The sequence below is a fragment of the Nomascus leucogenys genome, chromosome 7b (assembly GCF_006542625.1).
Source record: "Nomascus leucogenys isolate Asia chromosome 7b, Asia_NLE_v1, whole genome shotgun sequence".
Classification (NCBI taxonomy): Eukaryota; Metazoa; Chordata; class Mammalia; order Primates; family Hylobatidae; genus Nomascus; species Nomascus leucogenys.
Window position 1 is genome coordinate 48,414,611 of NC_044387.1, and position 14,407 is coordinate 48,429,017.

A 14,407-nucleotide genomic window follows, 5' to 3' on the forward strand; every position below is an offset into this window, starting at 1 on the left:
CTTAGTACTCAGAGGGGCTCCAGCCCCCAGCTGAGCCAGACAGCAGGCCCTCCGTCTAGAATCCGCTTTATTACGGCACCTGGTGGGTCTGGTGGGATCTGAGGGAGGAAGAGGCTGCAGTCTTGCTGGGCAGCCCCTCAGTCAGTCCAGCGGCCCCTCCCTTAGGCCATGCTGCTGCTCAGCTGCATAGCAAAGTCCTGCACATGCTCCTTCAGAGTCTGGCGGGCATCTGCCTGTGCCCGCTTCTCCCGTGCCCGCTCCTGCTGCAGCTTGGTCAGTCTCAGCCGCAGCCGCTGCTCCCGCCGCTTGCAGGCCTGCAGCTGGCGCTGGGCCTTGTCAAGGGCATCAAGGGCTGCCTCAGCTCGCCGCTTCCAGAGTAAGGCGCTACCCACCTGGTAGCTGTGTTCATTCTGGATGTAGGCTCCGGCAGGTGGGGGCAGGCGCAGCATATAGGCTGAGGGGGAGACTGGCCGTGGTTCGAGAGGGGAGGGCTGCCGCTCTGGTGAAGGCTGGGCACTGCAACCTGCTTCATCTGCCTGGGCACCCAGGGGGCCCAGTAGGTCTGAAAAGGGGCTGCTAAGGCCAGGCTCCAGCCTCCCAGCTGGGGAGGCTGGCAAAGTGGCAGGTGCTGAGGCCTCTTCCACAGGAAAGCAGGTGACATCAGCAGGTGGAGGTGGAGAAAATGGAGTTGTGGGCCCTCGGCCCTCGTTGCAGCTGGTAAGGGGGAAGAGAGAGACTGATGGGCTAGGCTGAGGGCTTGCCAGACCCCACTCCACCAGCCCACCTGATCAACCCTTAACACCCAAACCCGATCCACAGGTTCTGTGCAGCAAGAACCCTGTCCAGCAAGACTGCTGGCAGACACCCCTAGGGCCCAGTCCCTCAGCCTAGGGGTGGGAGTGGGGCAACCCCCACCCATACCACATACCGCTTCCTGCATCGTCTGAGCCGGCTGACTTCAGGGGGGCCAGGTGGATAACTGTGTCCTTTGGTCTTGGTTGTCCGGCGCAACTTGGAGAAAGACTCAAATATGGTGGGGACTGCCCCCTCCTTTAGCCTGTGATATCCGCTGTGGGGAAAAGCAACCCAGATGAGCTGGAGAGCAAGTGCTGTCTCCCCAGGCCAATCTGCCCCCAGCACCAGCGCCGTGGGAGGCTGGAAGGCATCGTGCAAACAATACGTCTGGGGAATGCCAAGTTAGAGCTACACCAATCGCTTCCCTGCAGGACTCCTCAAAGTCCAGGTGTGTGGAAAGCCTGCACAAGCTGAGCTGGGCTGACCAGCCAGAAAGAATTCTTTGATTTGTGGACTTGCTGGCAAGACTGGGGCTCTGAAAAATACTCTCTGGAAAGGCTCCTGTTTTCCCCTTGTGTCACAGGCACAGTGATCCTGGGGATGGGTTTCACTGTGCAGAGCTGGGAGGAGGAAACAGCCCCCTTGGACGCAGGCTGCTCAAGGGACTTCCAGGACCCGCAGCTGTCCCAGTCCGCCGGAAGCCCCACATCCTACCCCAGCGTCGGCGGGCAGGGAGGCCCACCTGATTCCCACCAGCTCAAAGCAGTTCTCCTCAAAGTGTTTGGAGCAGAAGTAGATGTACTCGGATGCCGGGTCCCACAGGCCCTGGCCGCTGGGGTCCAGCCGCTGGCAGTTGGCCAGCCACAAGCCTCGCCTCGGGTTGTCCTTCTTGGGAAGTCTGTGGAGCCACAAACCCGTGAGCACCAGGCTGTCCACAGCCCTGGGCTCATGCTGCCCAAGCTCCCCAGAGGGGAAACGCAGACCCAACACGCGCCGCCACGAGACCTCCCTGCGATCCCCGCCGGGTAAGCACCACCGCCCGGGCACAGACGAGGCAACGGAGGCCTCGAGAAGAAAACCAGTTTCCTTAGCGTCATCTGGCAGGTAACAGAGTGGGGCAGGTCCAAGCCGGCTAGACTTCCCGTCCTCCCCTTCCCGACTGCACTCGGTCCCGCCGGGACCGTCCCGCTTCACCTCCCACCCACAGGTTCAAGCCTCCTCCGTATCCGAGAAAGGCGCGAAGCCTCTACGCAGTTGCGACCCGAGGCGAGCAACAACTAGCGCATGCGCACGTGAGCCCGCGGCGCACGCGCGCTGACCTGTGGAAGGAGATGCCGCGGTTGCGCGTCTCGCGCGTGTCCCGTGTGCAGCAGCCGGCGGCGGAACAGTGACGCGGCATCTAGGAAAGAGGCGGGAGTTAAGTTGCAAGCGGCTCTCCGGGCATCCAGAGGAGCCTCGCGCCTCCAGCCGCCGCTCCTCCCCAAGGGGCTCTGGCCTGTCGAGTTCCCCCCGGCCCGTTGTCGCCCCAACCCTGTCCCAGCCGATTCTCTTGACTTCTGTCAGCGGCACTCACGGTCTGGCCATTGCTGCGCCGCCGAAGTCTCGCGAGGGGTAGCGCGCGCCGGAAGTTGGTACCATAGAGACTGGAGAGCCGGAGGTGCTCCGCCGGAGGGGCGGGGCGCGGCGGGGCGAGGCGAGGTCCTAGCGAACTGGGTCAGGAAGCGGCTCGAGTGTGCGAGTCTCTGTCGAGCCCGCATCGTCGCAGCTCCCTGGACTACCAGTATTGTCGCCCACGTGGGCTTCTCTTTCGTCCGTTCAGGCCCCACTCTTCTCTGTAAACACCCCGGCACGATGGAGCGGCCCCGGTGTACGAGTCGGCGCGGGAGCGGAAAGCTGCAGTGTCCTGGGAGCCTTGAAAGCCGCAGGGGCGGCAGCTCGCCTCGGGAAGACCTCTGACTGAAGGAAGAAAACGGGGCCTGGGACGCTTGCACGAAAGAACCCGACAAAAACCAGAGTCCGCACTCACTCTCGTACCGGGGAGGTGGACTTCAGGGAGGGTTATCTGGAGGAGGAATCTCTCAAAGTACAACACAGGAGAAAGACAATATCGCAATACAGAAATTTTATTTTTTGTTTTATTATTTTTTTGAGACCGGAGTCTCGCTCTGTCGCCCAGGCTGGAGTGCAGTGGCGCGATCTCGGCTCACTGCAAGCTCCGCCTCCCGGGTTCACGCCTTTCGGCTGCCTCAGCCTCCCAAGTAGCTGGGGACTACCGGCGCCCACCACCACCCCCGGCTGATTTGCAGTACAGAAATTTTAATAGGTAATTAGCTCTCCTAGCGTTATGGTGGGGAATACAGAGGGATGGTTGCCTGCCGCACCCTCCCCTCACTATTCTTCGCCTTCTTCAGCCTCAGCTTCCACGGCATCTATGCCCACCTCTTCATAATCCTCCAGAGCTGCCAGATCCTCGCGGGCCTCGGAGAATTCCCCCACTGCCATGCCCTCCCCCACGTACCGGTGCGCTAAGGCGCACTTAGCCGAACTTACGGTCCAGGCAGGCCCAGGCCTCCATGATCCAACACACGCCGCCACGAGACCTCCCTGCGACCCCGCCGGGTAAGCACCACCGCCCGGGCACAGACGAGGCAACGGAGGCCTCGAGAAGAAAAGCAGTTTCCTCTGCCTTTTGGCAGAGCTGTGCATGCTGAGCCGTGGTGTTGCTCAGCATGCACACCGCCCGCCGCACTTTGGCCAGGTCTCTCACAGGGACCACCGTGGGGGGCTGATAGTTAATGCCCACCTCTCAGAGATGGGCAGCATAGAATGAAGTTTATATTGGCCTCAGAAATGGGAGCTCATTAAAAATTAGAGCTGTGGACCAGTTCCAACACTGTGTTTAAGAATTGGTTCTATATTTTTTGGCATTATTTGTTATCTATGGACAATTAATATCCTTTGACGACTTTTTTCTTTTTTTCTTCTCCTTTTTCCTCCTTGTCCTTCTTCTTTTTTTTTGTTGTGGTTGAGACAGGGTCTAGCTCTGTTGCCCAGGCTGGAGTGCAGTGGTGCAATCTCGGCTCACTGCAACCTCCCCCTCCCAGGTTCAAGCAATTCTCCCTCAGCGTCCTGAGTAGCTGGGATTACAAGCATGTAAGATGGAGCCCGGAAGACAGAGATTTCAGTGAGCCGAGATTTCGCCACTGCACTCCAGCCTGGGCTACAGAGCGAGACTCTGTCTCGGAAAAAAAAAAAAAAAAATTATTACCCATATTACCCATACAGTAAAACACATGAAAAAGAATGAGAACCCTGTCTTGGGATATAAATACATCCAAGGTATATTGTATACTTCGTAAAAAGAAAAGTGACTTGAAATCTATGTATTTATGTGTAAAAAAACTATGTAATAACATACACAGGCTAGAGCTTTGGGCAGCTAGGGTAGCATCATGCTGGAGGAGGACAAACGCCTGCTGAGGTGGTGACCCTGCCCTGCCCTGCCAAGCACGTCGCAGTTAGCACCAACTAGATACAGACAGACTCCACAGGAGTTGGAAGGGGCAGAGAGAAGGGTTCGTACCCTGATCAGGGAGTGTCCTCCCACGACTCTTAAGACCAAGCCAATCAGCCCTTCCAAGTGGGAGTGCTGCCAGTTTTCTGTTTACTGTGACCACTTGTGTGCAGTGATTGGGTCTGTCACCTACAGGAAAGGGACATACATGTCTGCTGGCCACTGTCAACATCACCTGTATAACAAGAGATTAATATGCCTTGAATATGTACAGAACATTTTTTGAAGGACAGAGCAGCTCTGGGGAAGAAGAGGACTTCAGCTTTTCAGTCTTCTGCATTCTTTTAGTATTTTGCCACATATCAGGTTTTGTTTTGTTTTTTGAGACAAAACAGGGTCTCACTCTGTCACCTAGCCTTAAGTGCAGTGGTGTGATCTTGGCTGACTGCAACCTCTGCCTCCTGGGTTCAAGCGATTTTCCTGCCTAAAGTGATCCGCCCGCATCAGCCTCCCAAAGTGCTGGGATTACAGGTGTGCGCCACCGTGCCCAGCCCATATCAAGTTTTTGTTTTTTTTTTTTTTTTGAGATGGAGTCTTGCTCTGTCATTCAGGCTGGAGTGCAGTGGCACAATCTCGGCTCACTGCAACCTCCACCTCCTGGGTTCAAGCGATTCTCCTGCCTCAGCCTCCAGAGTAGCTGGAATTACAGGCAACCACCAACATGCCTGGCTAATTTTTGTATTTTTAGTAGAGATAGGGTTTCACCATGTTGGCCAGGCTGGTCTCGAGCTCCTGACCTCAGGTGATCCACCTACCTCGGCCTCCCAAAATGCTGGGATTATAGGCGTGAGCCACTGACCGCACCCAGCTTTTTTTTTTTTTTTTTTTTTTTTGAGATAGGGTTTTGCTCTGTTGCCCAGGTTACAGGGAAGTACAGTGGTGCCATCTTGGCTCACTGCAGCCTCAACCTCCTGGGCTTAAGCAGTCCTCCTGTCTCAGCTTCCTGAGTAGCTATAGCACTACAGGAAATGTGCCACCATGCCCAGCTAATTTTTTATTTTTTGTAGAGACAGGGTTTTGCCATGTTGTCCAGGCTTGTCTCAAAGTCCTGGGCTCAGGCCATCGACCCAATGGATTACAGGTGTGACACACTGTGCCTGGCCAACATAAGTACTTTTATAATAAAAAACCCAAATGTTCTTTTTTTTTTTTCTAAGGGTCTTGTTCTGTCACCCAGGCTGGAGTGCAGTGGCGCAGTCATGGCTCACTGCAACATCTGCCTCCCAGGCTCAGGTGATCCGCCTACCTTAGCCTCCCAAGTAGCTGGAACTATAGGTGTGTGCCATCACACCTGGCTAATTTTTTGTATTTTGTGTAGAGATGGGGTTTCACCATGTTCTCCCAACAGATCCTGAACTCCTGGACTCAAGCTTTTTTTTTTTTTTTTTTTGGTGAGAGAGGGTCTCACTTGGTCACCCAACCTGGAGTGCAGTGGTGCAATCTTGTCTCACTGCAACCTCTGCCTCCTAGGCTCAAGTGATCCTCCCACCTCAGCCTTCCAAGTAGCTATAGGTGCGTGGCATCATGCCCGGCTAATTTTTTGTATTCTTGGTAGAGATGAGGTTTCACCATGTTGCCTAGGCTGGTCTCGAACTCCTGAGCCCAGGCGATCCACCGACCTCAGCCTCCCAAAGTGTTGGGATTACAGGCATGAGCCACTCGGCCCAGCCCCCAAATGTTTTTAAGCATGGAAAAGACTCTTTGAAAATAGCGTGTCTGAGGCTGGGTGCAGTGACTCATGCCTATAATTCCAGCACTTTGGGAGGCCAAGGTGGGTGGATCACTTGAGTTCAGGAGCTCGAGACCAGCTTAGCCAACCAACATGGTGAAACCCTGTCTCTACTAAAAATACAAAAATTAGCCAGGCGTGGTAGCGCATGCCTGTAATTCCAGCTGCTTGAGAGGCTGAGGCAGGAGAATTGCTTGAACCTGGGAGGTGGAGGTTGCAGTGTGTTCCATTGTACTCCAGCCTGGGTGACAGGGCGAGACTTCCATCTCAAAAAAAAAAAAAAAAAAGCAAATGGTTGTTAAAGAACGTATGGTTGGCTGGGTGTGGTGGCTCACCCCTATAATCCCAGCACTTTGGGAGGCCAAGGCGGGTGGATCACCTGAGGTCAGGAGTTCAAGACCAGCCTGCCCAACATGGCGAAACTCCATCTCTACTAAAAATACAAAAAATTGGCCAGGCGTGGTGGCTCATGCCTGTAATCCCAGCACTTTAGGAGGCTGAGGTGGGCGGATCACGAGGTCAGGAGATTGAGACCATCCTGGTAACACGGTGAAACCCCGGCTCTACTAAAAAATTAAAAATAAAAAACATTAGCCAGGCATGATGGTGGGCGCCTGTAGTCCCAGCTACTCGGGAGGCTGAGGCAGGAGAATGGCGTGAACCCAGGAGGTGGTGCTTGCAGTGAGTGAGATCGTGCCACTGTACTCCAGCCTGGGTGACAGAGTGAGACTCCGTCTCAAAAAAAAAAAGAAAAAAAATTAGCCGGGCATGGTGGCGGGCCCCTGTAATCCCAGCTACTCAGGAGGCTGAGTCAGGAGAATTGCTTGAACCGGGGAGGCAGAGGTTGCAGTGAGCCGAGATCATATCACTGCACTCCAGCCTGGGTGACAAGAGTGAAACTCTGTCTCCAAACAAACAAAAAAGAATGTATGGTAAGTCACACTAAAACTGACAAAAAGGAACTTAGAGCAAAGAGAATTCAACAGGGTCAATGTGGGGCTGGACTATCTTCTGGGGGGACAGGAGAGGCTGTGACTTTTATCTCTCTACAGACTAGCCTCCCTGCTGTCTCACAAGACTTAGTTACAACAGGAAACCTCTGCAGAGCATAGCATCTCCCACAGTGCCTGCCAGCTAAGGATGTCTTCACCTTCCAAAAGTAACACCAATTGAAAGAAAAATTTCTCTACTCAAGTTGAGAGGCTTAATAATTAAGATACAGAATGGAAGGTTTCACCTCCTACCTGTAACATCTAACATCTAAGGTCTGTAATCCTCCTATGTAACATGTAATGAACATTCCAGGTTGGTGTAACTGTTGTAGATTTTACCCTTCTTTTTCCTTTTTTTTTTTTTGAGACAGTCATGCTCTGTTGCCCAGGTTGGAGTGCAGTGGTGATCTTGGCTCATTGCAATCTCTGCCTCCCTGTCTCAAGCGATCCTCCCACCTCCGCCTCCCCATTAGCTATGACTGCAGGCATGCACAACCACATCCGGATAATTTTTATCTTTTGTAGAGACAGGGTCGCACTATGTTGCCCAGGCTGGTCTTGAACTCCTGGGTTCAAGTGATCTTCCCACCTTGGCTTCTCAAAGTGCTGGGATTACAGGCATGTGTCACTGAGCCTGGCCGATTTTACCCTGTTCTATGAATCACTTTAAATCTGTCAACTTAAAGATGATTTACATCAACATGAGATGAAAAATAGAGATGATCTGTGTCGAAGTGCTGTAAAGTGGCTGAGAGAGGGCCAGACAGATTAAAGAAGTTATGTGCATTCAGAGGCAAGTTATGGCCATTCCGGGTGGGAAAAAGAAGACACATACCTGTGACTTTCTCGTATCATTTCAATCTGGAATGATCCTGGAACTTGCAACTCCTCAAACACCTTAGAACTCATTGAGACTTATAAATGTGGGATCTATAGCTTTGCCTAATGTGGGAAACCACTGTAGACAAGGACTCTTAACTAACCATAGGGCACAAAGTTGACCAACACAGGTGTGGTGAGGCATTTAGCCTAGTCATCACAACAGATCTTCGAGCCTGACATTCTGTTATTTGGCTTCCAAATACATGGTACTTTTCTCTTGGTAGACAATTGACTGTAAGCATAGCTAAAGGAGCACCAAATCATCAGGCTGATTGTGTGTGAGGCAGAGGTCTCTGCTTGGTTTGGAGAAAGGGCAAAGACCTGCCTTTGGTCTTCACGGTAAACACTGCACAATGTATTTAAAAATCTTTACGGAAATATTAGTGTTGCCCAAAATTCAGTGACAACAGGTGACCAAGATGATGTAAAGTGTAAAAACCACTATTTATAACACAAAAAATGATAACATAGATCCTGACAAATTACTAAAGTGAGCAGTGGAGTAATGTGGAGGACAGGCCAGGACCTGCACTCAGATAATCTCTGATTTCTCTCTGCATCACTTGCTGCCTGTGAGGCTTCAGACACCTAAAGCTATCTCAGCCTTTGTATTCTTTTCTTTTTTCTTTCTTTTTTTTTTTTTTTTTTGAGACGTAGTCTCGCTCTGTTGCCCAGGCTGGAGTGCAGTGGTGCAATCTTGACTCACTGCAAGCTCTGCCTTCCAGGTTCACGCCATTCTCCTGCCTCAGTCTCCCGAGTAGCTGGGACCACAGGTGTCCACCACCACGCCCAGCTAATTTTTTGTATTTTTTAGTAGAGCCGGAGTTTCACCGTGTTAGCCAGGATGGTCTCGATCTCCTGACCTCGTGATCCGCCCACCTCGGCCTCTCAAAGTGCTGGGATTACAGGCGTGAGCCACCGCGCCCAGCCTCGGCCTCTGTTTTCTAAAGTGTAAGATGCTGGTAATATTGCCCCATGAACTTTAAAGGGTAGCGGTAAGATATGAGGGAACATAAAGTATTTGGTAAAGCATAAGGAGGTAGGAAGTAAGTTACTAAAATTACTGTCCTTGCAACCTAGCTGACGTGAAAAGGGGTTGTCTTCACAAAGGATGTGGGCCTTCAGGGGCAGCATTATTCTGCAGGTCTGCTGCTTCCTGACAGCACAAGGACTCCACATCACCCAGTCCTACCTTAAATCCAATCAGACACCAGTCCACAAACTGGTTGGTGTGCTTGCTCTTGATGGTGGCGACAGCCGCACTGACATCTTTCAGGACCACATCCCCTCTGTACAACATGCAGCAGGCTGTGTACTTGCCATGGCGAGGGTCACATTTGGCCATCTGATTGGCTGGCTCGAAGCGGGCACTGGCGATCTCGGCCACGGACAGCTGCTTGTGGTAGACCTTCTCGGCTGAGATGATCAGGGCGTAGGTGGCCAAGGGGAGGTGGATGTGGGGGTACGGCACCAAGTTGGTTTGGAATTCTGTCAAGTACACATTCAGGGCCCCATTGAATCACAGGGAGGCCATGATGGAGGACACGATCTGCCCAATCAGACGACTGAGGTTGGTGTACCTGGGACACTCGATGTCCAGGTTGTACCGACATGTCATAGGTGGCTTTGCTGTTGACTGTGAAGGCACAGTCAGAATGTTCCAGGGTCGCGTAGGTGGTCAGGATGGAGTTGTAGGGCTGGGTCATGGCCGTGGAGACCTGGGGGCTGGGTAAATGGCAAACTCCAGCTTGGACTTCTTCCTGTAGTCCACCGAGAGCCATTCCATGAGCAGAGACACGAACCCAGAGCCGGTGCCGCCCCCAAAGCTGTGGAAGATGAGGAAGCCCTGCAGTCCCGTGCACAGATCCGCCTGAGAGAAAGCAGACAACGTGAGCCAATGCCCGTGGGAGCCACACCACCAACCTCCACCAAGCCGGGGCCAAATCTCTTTGCCTCTGAGAGTTGATACGGATTCAGACCATCCATAATGAACACGCATTACACTTTGAAGCAGAGAAAAGCAGACAATACGTATCTATGCACAAATCACCACGCACACTTCATAGTAAGATGTTGCAGAGGTCCAGGAAGGCTGGTTTGAAGAAATACATAGAAGAAAAATGGATGGACTAACCAGAGCGCTCAGCCAGCCTGCTGGCCTGGCACTGGTGGCTACAGACACTTGTTTAGCACCATGGAGAGCTCCCTGCGCAGAAGCAACTCAGGGCATTGCCCCCTCTACCTGAGAACTAGACTCAGCACCCAGCACTGGATTTCATAATACAGGTACTCAAATACATGTGCTTTCCTCTTTACTCAGACACTTCTAGGGCTGGCAGGGTCAGACAGTAATCCCCCACTTTGTGGGGAGGCCCTGTTTTTGCTGAACAGCTCAAGGGTAGGAAGATTCTTTCTTCCACACACCCCTGCAACTGCTAATGCTTGTTCTGTGTGACCCTTGCAACCGTCCTATGTGGTAGGTGCTACCATTGCCATGGATCAAGTGGGGAGGCACAGATCCAAGCTCCTTCACCTCAAGGGAGTCGGGCCCTCCCACAGATCTCCTCTTGGAGAAAAAAAATGGCCTTGCTGGGCCTGTCGATTTCCAGTCCCCACCCACCTCCCTCATGTACATGTGTCTGTTTGTGAAGCCTTCATAGCACCTTAGCTTCCAGGCCCTCCATCCCGGTTGCCTCTCTGGCACTTGCCCTTTTACTGTGCAGGTCCAAAGAGACACCTATATTCAGTTTGTCAAAGTCTGAAATAAGCCTGTCTTTTAATTTCACTGACTCCCAGTAGTAATTTTTTTAGAAGGCAAACTGCTTCTCTGGCAGTTACACTCCAGGGCCAATTCTCAAAGGCCAAGTCTGGTGCCACCCCACTCCCTCTAAGCTGCTTGATCCAGATGAGAGCTTATGAAACGCTGCCGAAAAGAGTTCTCCCGGGGCATCCATTACAATACAGATTCACCAGCATTCCCCTAAGAGTTTGGTTCAGCAGGTCCAGGGTCAGCATCTGCATGCCTAACCCAGGGTCCCAGGTGATCCTTACTATTATTAGACCATTTGAGGAGGCAGGTAGAAGTGTATATTCCTGGCAAAGCAAACACTCAGGGGCATGAGAGTGATGAGACCAAGGAATCCCAACCGTGTCTTCTACCTCACCTGGAACAAAATCTTTACCCTTTTTGCCACGGCCTACAGCCCTGCAGCCCCCTCTGTCCTCTCCACCTCACAGCCTGGCCACGCTTCCCTGGCTCCCTTGCCTAGTCACACTGCTGTCCGCCAGTCTGGGAAACAGGCCCGCATGCTCACTGTTCCTCTGCTTGAAATGCTCTCCCTCTGATCTTGCCATGGCTGACTCCTTCCTACTCTGCACATTTCAGCTTAAATGTCACCTCACAGAGGCCTCCCCAGCCACCTCTTTAAAGCAGGGGGTCCCCATTCTTCTCTAGAAGCATAAACTTTCTTTTGCAGTGCCAATAATTACTGAGAATGATGTTGTTAACATTGTTCCTTGAGGTCAGGAACTTGGTTTTGTTCAAGGTGGATTCCTGGTGGCTAAGTCAGTGCCCAGCACATACAGCAGTGGGCAATGAGATATTTGTGGAAGGAATTAAGAGTTCCGTGTGGCTGGACTGGAAGAGGAGTGGGGCAAGGTGGGGTGTGGCGAGCATGAGCCAGAGCACATGCTCCCTGGCGATGTGCAGTGCGGTCCTGCCAACCCCCACCCACCCCTGCCCCAGGAAGCTGAGCTTTCACGGCCATGGTGCCCTGGGCAGGCGTTACCTGCTTGGTCATTCAGCTGGTTATAGCTCAGGTCCAGGGACTTCAGGTCTGTGTGGGCCAGGAGTTCGGCAAGGTACTGGGCCGCCTGCTCCTCCAGGCCATTCCTTGACAGCTGCATCTTCCGCATTACCTGGTTCACAGTGAGGGCGGCACAGAGGGCCTGGACTCCTGCCACTCCCAGCTGGTTCTCCAACAGGTCCACATCTGGGGGATGGAGCCACTCCTCAGCCAGTGGGATGCAAAGCCGGGTACCACCCCCCCTCCTCCCTCTTCTGCCATCCCCCAAACCTCCAGGTCTGAGGCTGAGGAAGGGGCCTTACAGGTTAACTGTCCTGGGGTTGCATGGTGGCTCTGGCTCCCAATGGCTGGGTCCCTTCTGGCCCCTGACCTTCCCCTCCCTGTGTGCCCACGAGCTTCTGTGTCAAGCGGTTAAAACCGCCTACCTCCTGGTACTGTAGAGACTGCTGTGGCACCCCATTGATGATTGTGTCTGGCAGTGATATCACCACCCACTTTAGAAGCCCTCACAGCCCCATTCCCAGGATTGGCAATAATAGTCCAGGTGGCTGTGCATGGAGCACTTACATGGGTCACACACTCTGCTGATCACTTCAGCAGTGCATTTCACTTCATGCTCACCACAGCCCCAAGCCTATGAGGTCTTGTGGGGGCCATTTCACAGATTGGAAACTGAGCTGCTTTCATAGGTCACCCCATTTTCTCAGTGGCAGAGCCAGCATTTGGATTCAGCTTCAATGAACTCCCACCTTGCCCACCCCTTTCTTGAACTTCCCCGCTCCCAACTCTCTCTATTGCAGGACTTTCCACCCTGCATTCAGGCACTGGGAGTCTCCCATGTGCAGGGCAGGGCAGGAGAATGGTTGCCAGCCAGCAAGGAAGGAGAGTGGTGGGGTGGGGTGGATGAGGAAGGGACTTGTATCCAGCATTGGCTGCACAGCAGAGGGTCTAACTCCACCCCACATACCCCTTCCTGTGATGAGGCCCCTCCTTTATCCACCAGCAACACCAGCAGGCCCCAGGTGACACAGCCCAGCTTTCGGGGGTGGAGGCACATCCCTGAGGAAAGGGAGGACTCATGCCTACCCACCTGCCCCAGGCCCAGCACCTACCGCAGATGCTGCTGCTTTTGCTCAGGGCACCTGCCAGGGCCTCTGTACCTGTCCTATAGAGTCCACTGTCCCAAAAGTTCAGCCACTTGACATATGGATTGGAGCTCAATGAGGAAGCCAGAGCCCAGTCCCCTGGGACAGACAGAGCAAACACACTGGTCACTATCCTGGCTCATGGTCCAGGGCTCAGACCGCTCCACGTCCTCCACCTGGAAAGTAACCCCCTTTCCACCTGCTTGAGGGACACCTGCTTCTCCTTTTAGGCCCCACCTAGGTCTCCCCCACCCCCACCTCTCCCAGAGGCCCCAGCAGGTTAGAAGCCTGAAGGCTCCCCAACCCTTAACGCCGTCTGTCATAGCATCAATCCCATCTGTCTCCCAGATGTCGAGGGTAGGGCATGCCTGGAACAGGCAGAAGCTGGGTAGTATAGGGGACAGACTCAGGGGCACTCCCATGGCTGTTGTCTCCTGGGGCCTCTCCCTGTAAGTCTGGACCCAGTGTCCTTCCAGTGGTACCTGGGGCCCCAGGCCACCATGCAGCAGGTTCAGCTCTGGGGCGCTCCCTTGGTACAGAAAGCAGAAGACGGGCACAACGCTATGGATCCGGCAAGACCTCAGGTAGAGGGTGTCCCCGCCCAGTTCTCCAAGTCCATGGGTGCCTGGTAGGAGACGGGGGGATGAATGTGAACCCCTGCATGGCTATAACCACCTGCCTCCTCCCCTGCCCTGCATCACTACCTGGCCTATTTTTTGCCTCTAGAAGCACTGCTTCCTATGCTCCTTAGGACCACTGCCCCCATATGACAGATGAGAACATCGAGGCTAAGGCAACGCAAATATTTTCCTTAAAGTCATACAGCTGTCAGAAGAAAGCTGGACAACCTGGGCAACATAGCGAGATAAAAAATTATTTAAGTTAGCCAGATGTGGTGGCCCCCTGTAGTCTCAGCGACTCAGGAGACTGAGGCAGGAGGCTCACCGGAATGCAGAGTTCAAGGATGCAGTGAGCTATGATCCTGCCAATGCACTGAAACCTGGGTGACAGAGCAAGACCCTGGCTCTAATAAATAAATACATGAAGTCCCACAGCTAGTGGTAGCTAATCCCACCAGAGTCAGGCCTCTACCTGTCTGATGCCAAATTGCACACTGTGTCTTTTAACCTGATTGCAGACCACAAATGTTTTGTGAATATTTTCCCCAGGGAAAAAAACGGAAGTAGTTCTAAATTCTATACATCCATTAGATTAGTTTTACCTGTGGATTGGGAAAACCTAGCTCTGATTGCATTTCAGGGCGGGACAGCCTTTGGTGCACTGTCTGGCGGGATTTTCCATTTTAACCTCCTAGAAGTGCCTTCTCATGGTAGAGTTCCTGATGCCGCCAGGAGCTTCGAGGGGAGGGCAGGGGGCTGGAGACGCCCCGCAGAGGGCTACGTGCCCTGCTGGACAGGGGTCTCCTGCTTCCTCGGTCCCAGACCACCTCCCACAACCCCTGCGGGAGAAGCCCCCAAGGGGAG

The 14,407-nt window shown here is 53.3% G+C and overlaps 1 protein-coding gene and 1 pseudogene across 2 annotated transcripts; both read right to left on the reverse strand.

Annotated features, from left to right (window-relative positions):
* Positions 1–50: 50 nt before the first annotated feature.
* Positions 51–3,116, reverse strand: THAP7 (THAP domain containing 7). The gene is made up of 5 exons (XM_030815912.1): positions 2,369–3,116; positions 2,115–2,194; positions 1,538–1,693; positions 929–1,069; positions 51–714 (listed from the first exon to the last, which is right to left on the reverse strand). The coding sequence occupies exons 2-5, from the start codon at positions 2,192–2,194 to the stop codon at positions 162–164; spliced, it is 930 nt and encodes a 309-aa protein (XP_030671772.1). The 5' UTR covers positions 2,369–3,116; the 3' UTR covers positions 51–161.
* An 8-nt stretch (positions 3,117–3,124) lies between these two features.
* On the reverse strand, positions 3,125–11,329 carry LOC115835985 (annotated as a pseudogene). The gene is made up of 2 exons (XR_004030965.1): positions 9,165–11,329; positions 3,125–3,598 (listed from the first exon to the last, which is right to left on the reverse strand). The product of XR_004030965.1 is annotated as a tubulin alpha-8 chain-like (transcript).
* Positions 11,330–14,407: the final 3,078 nt, after the last annotated feature.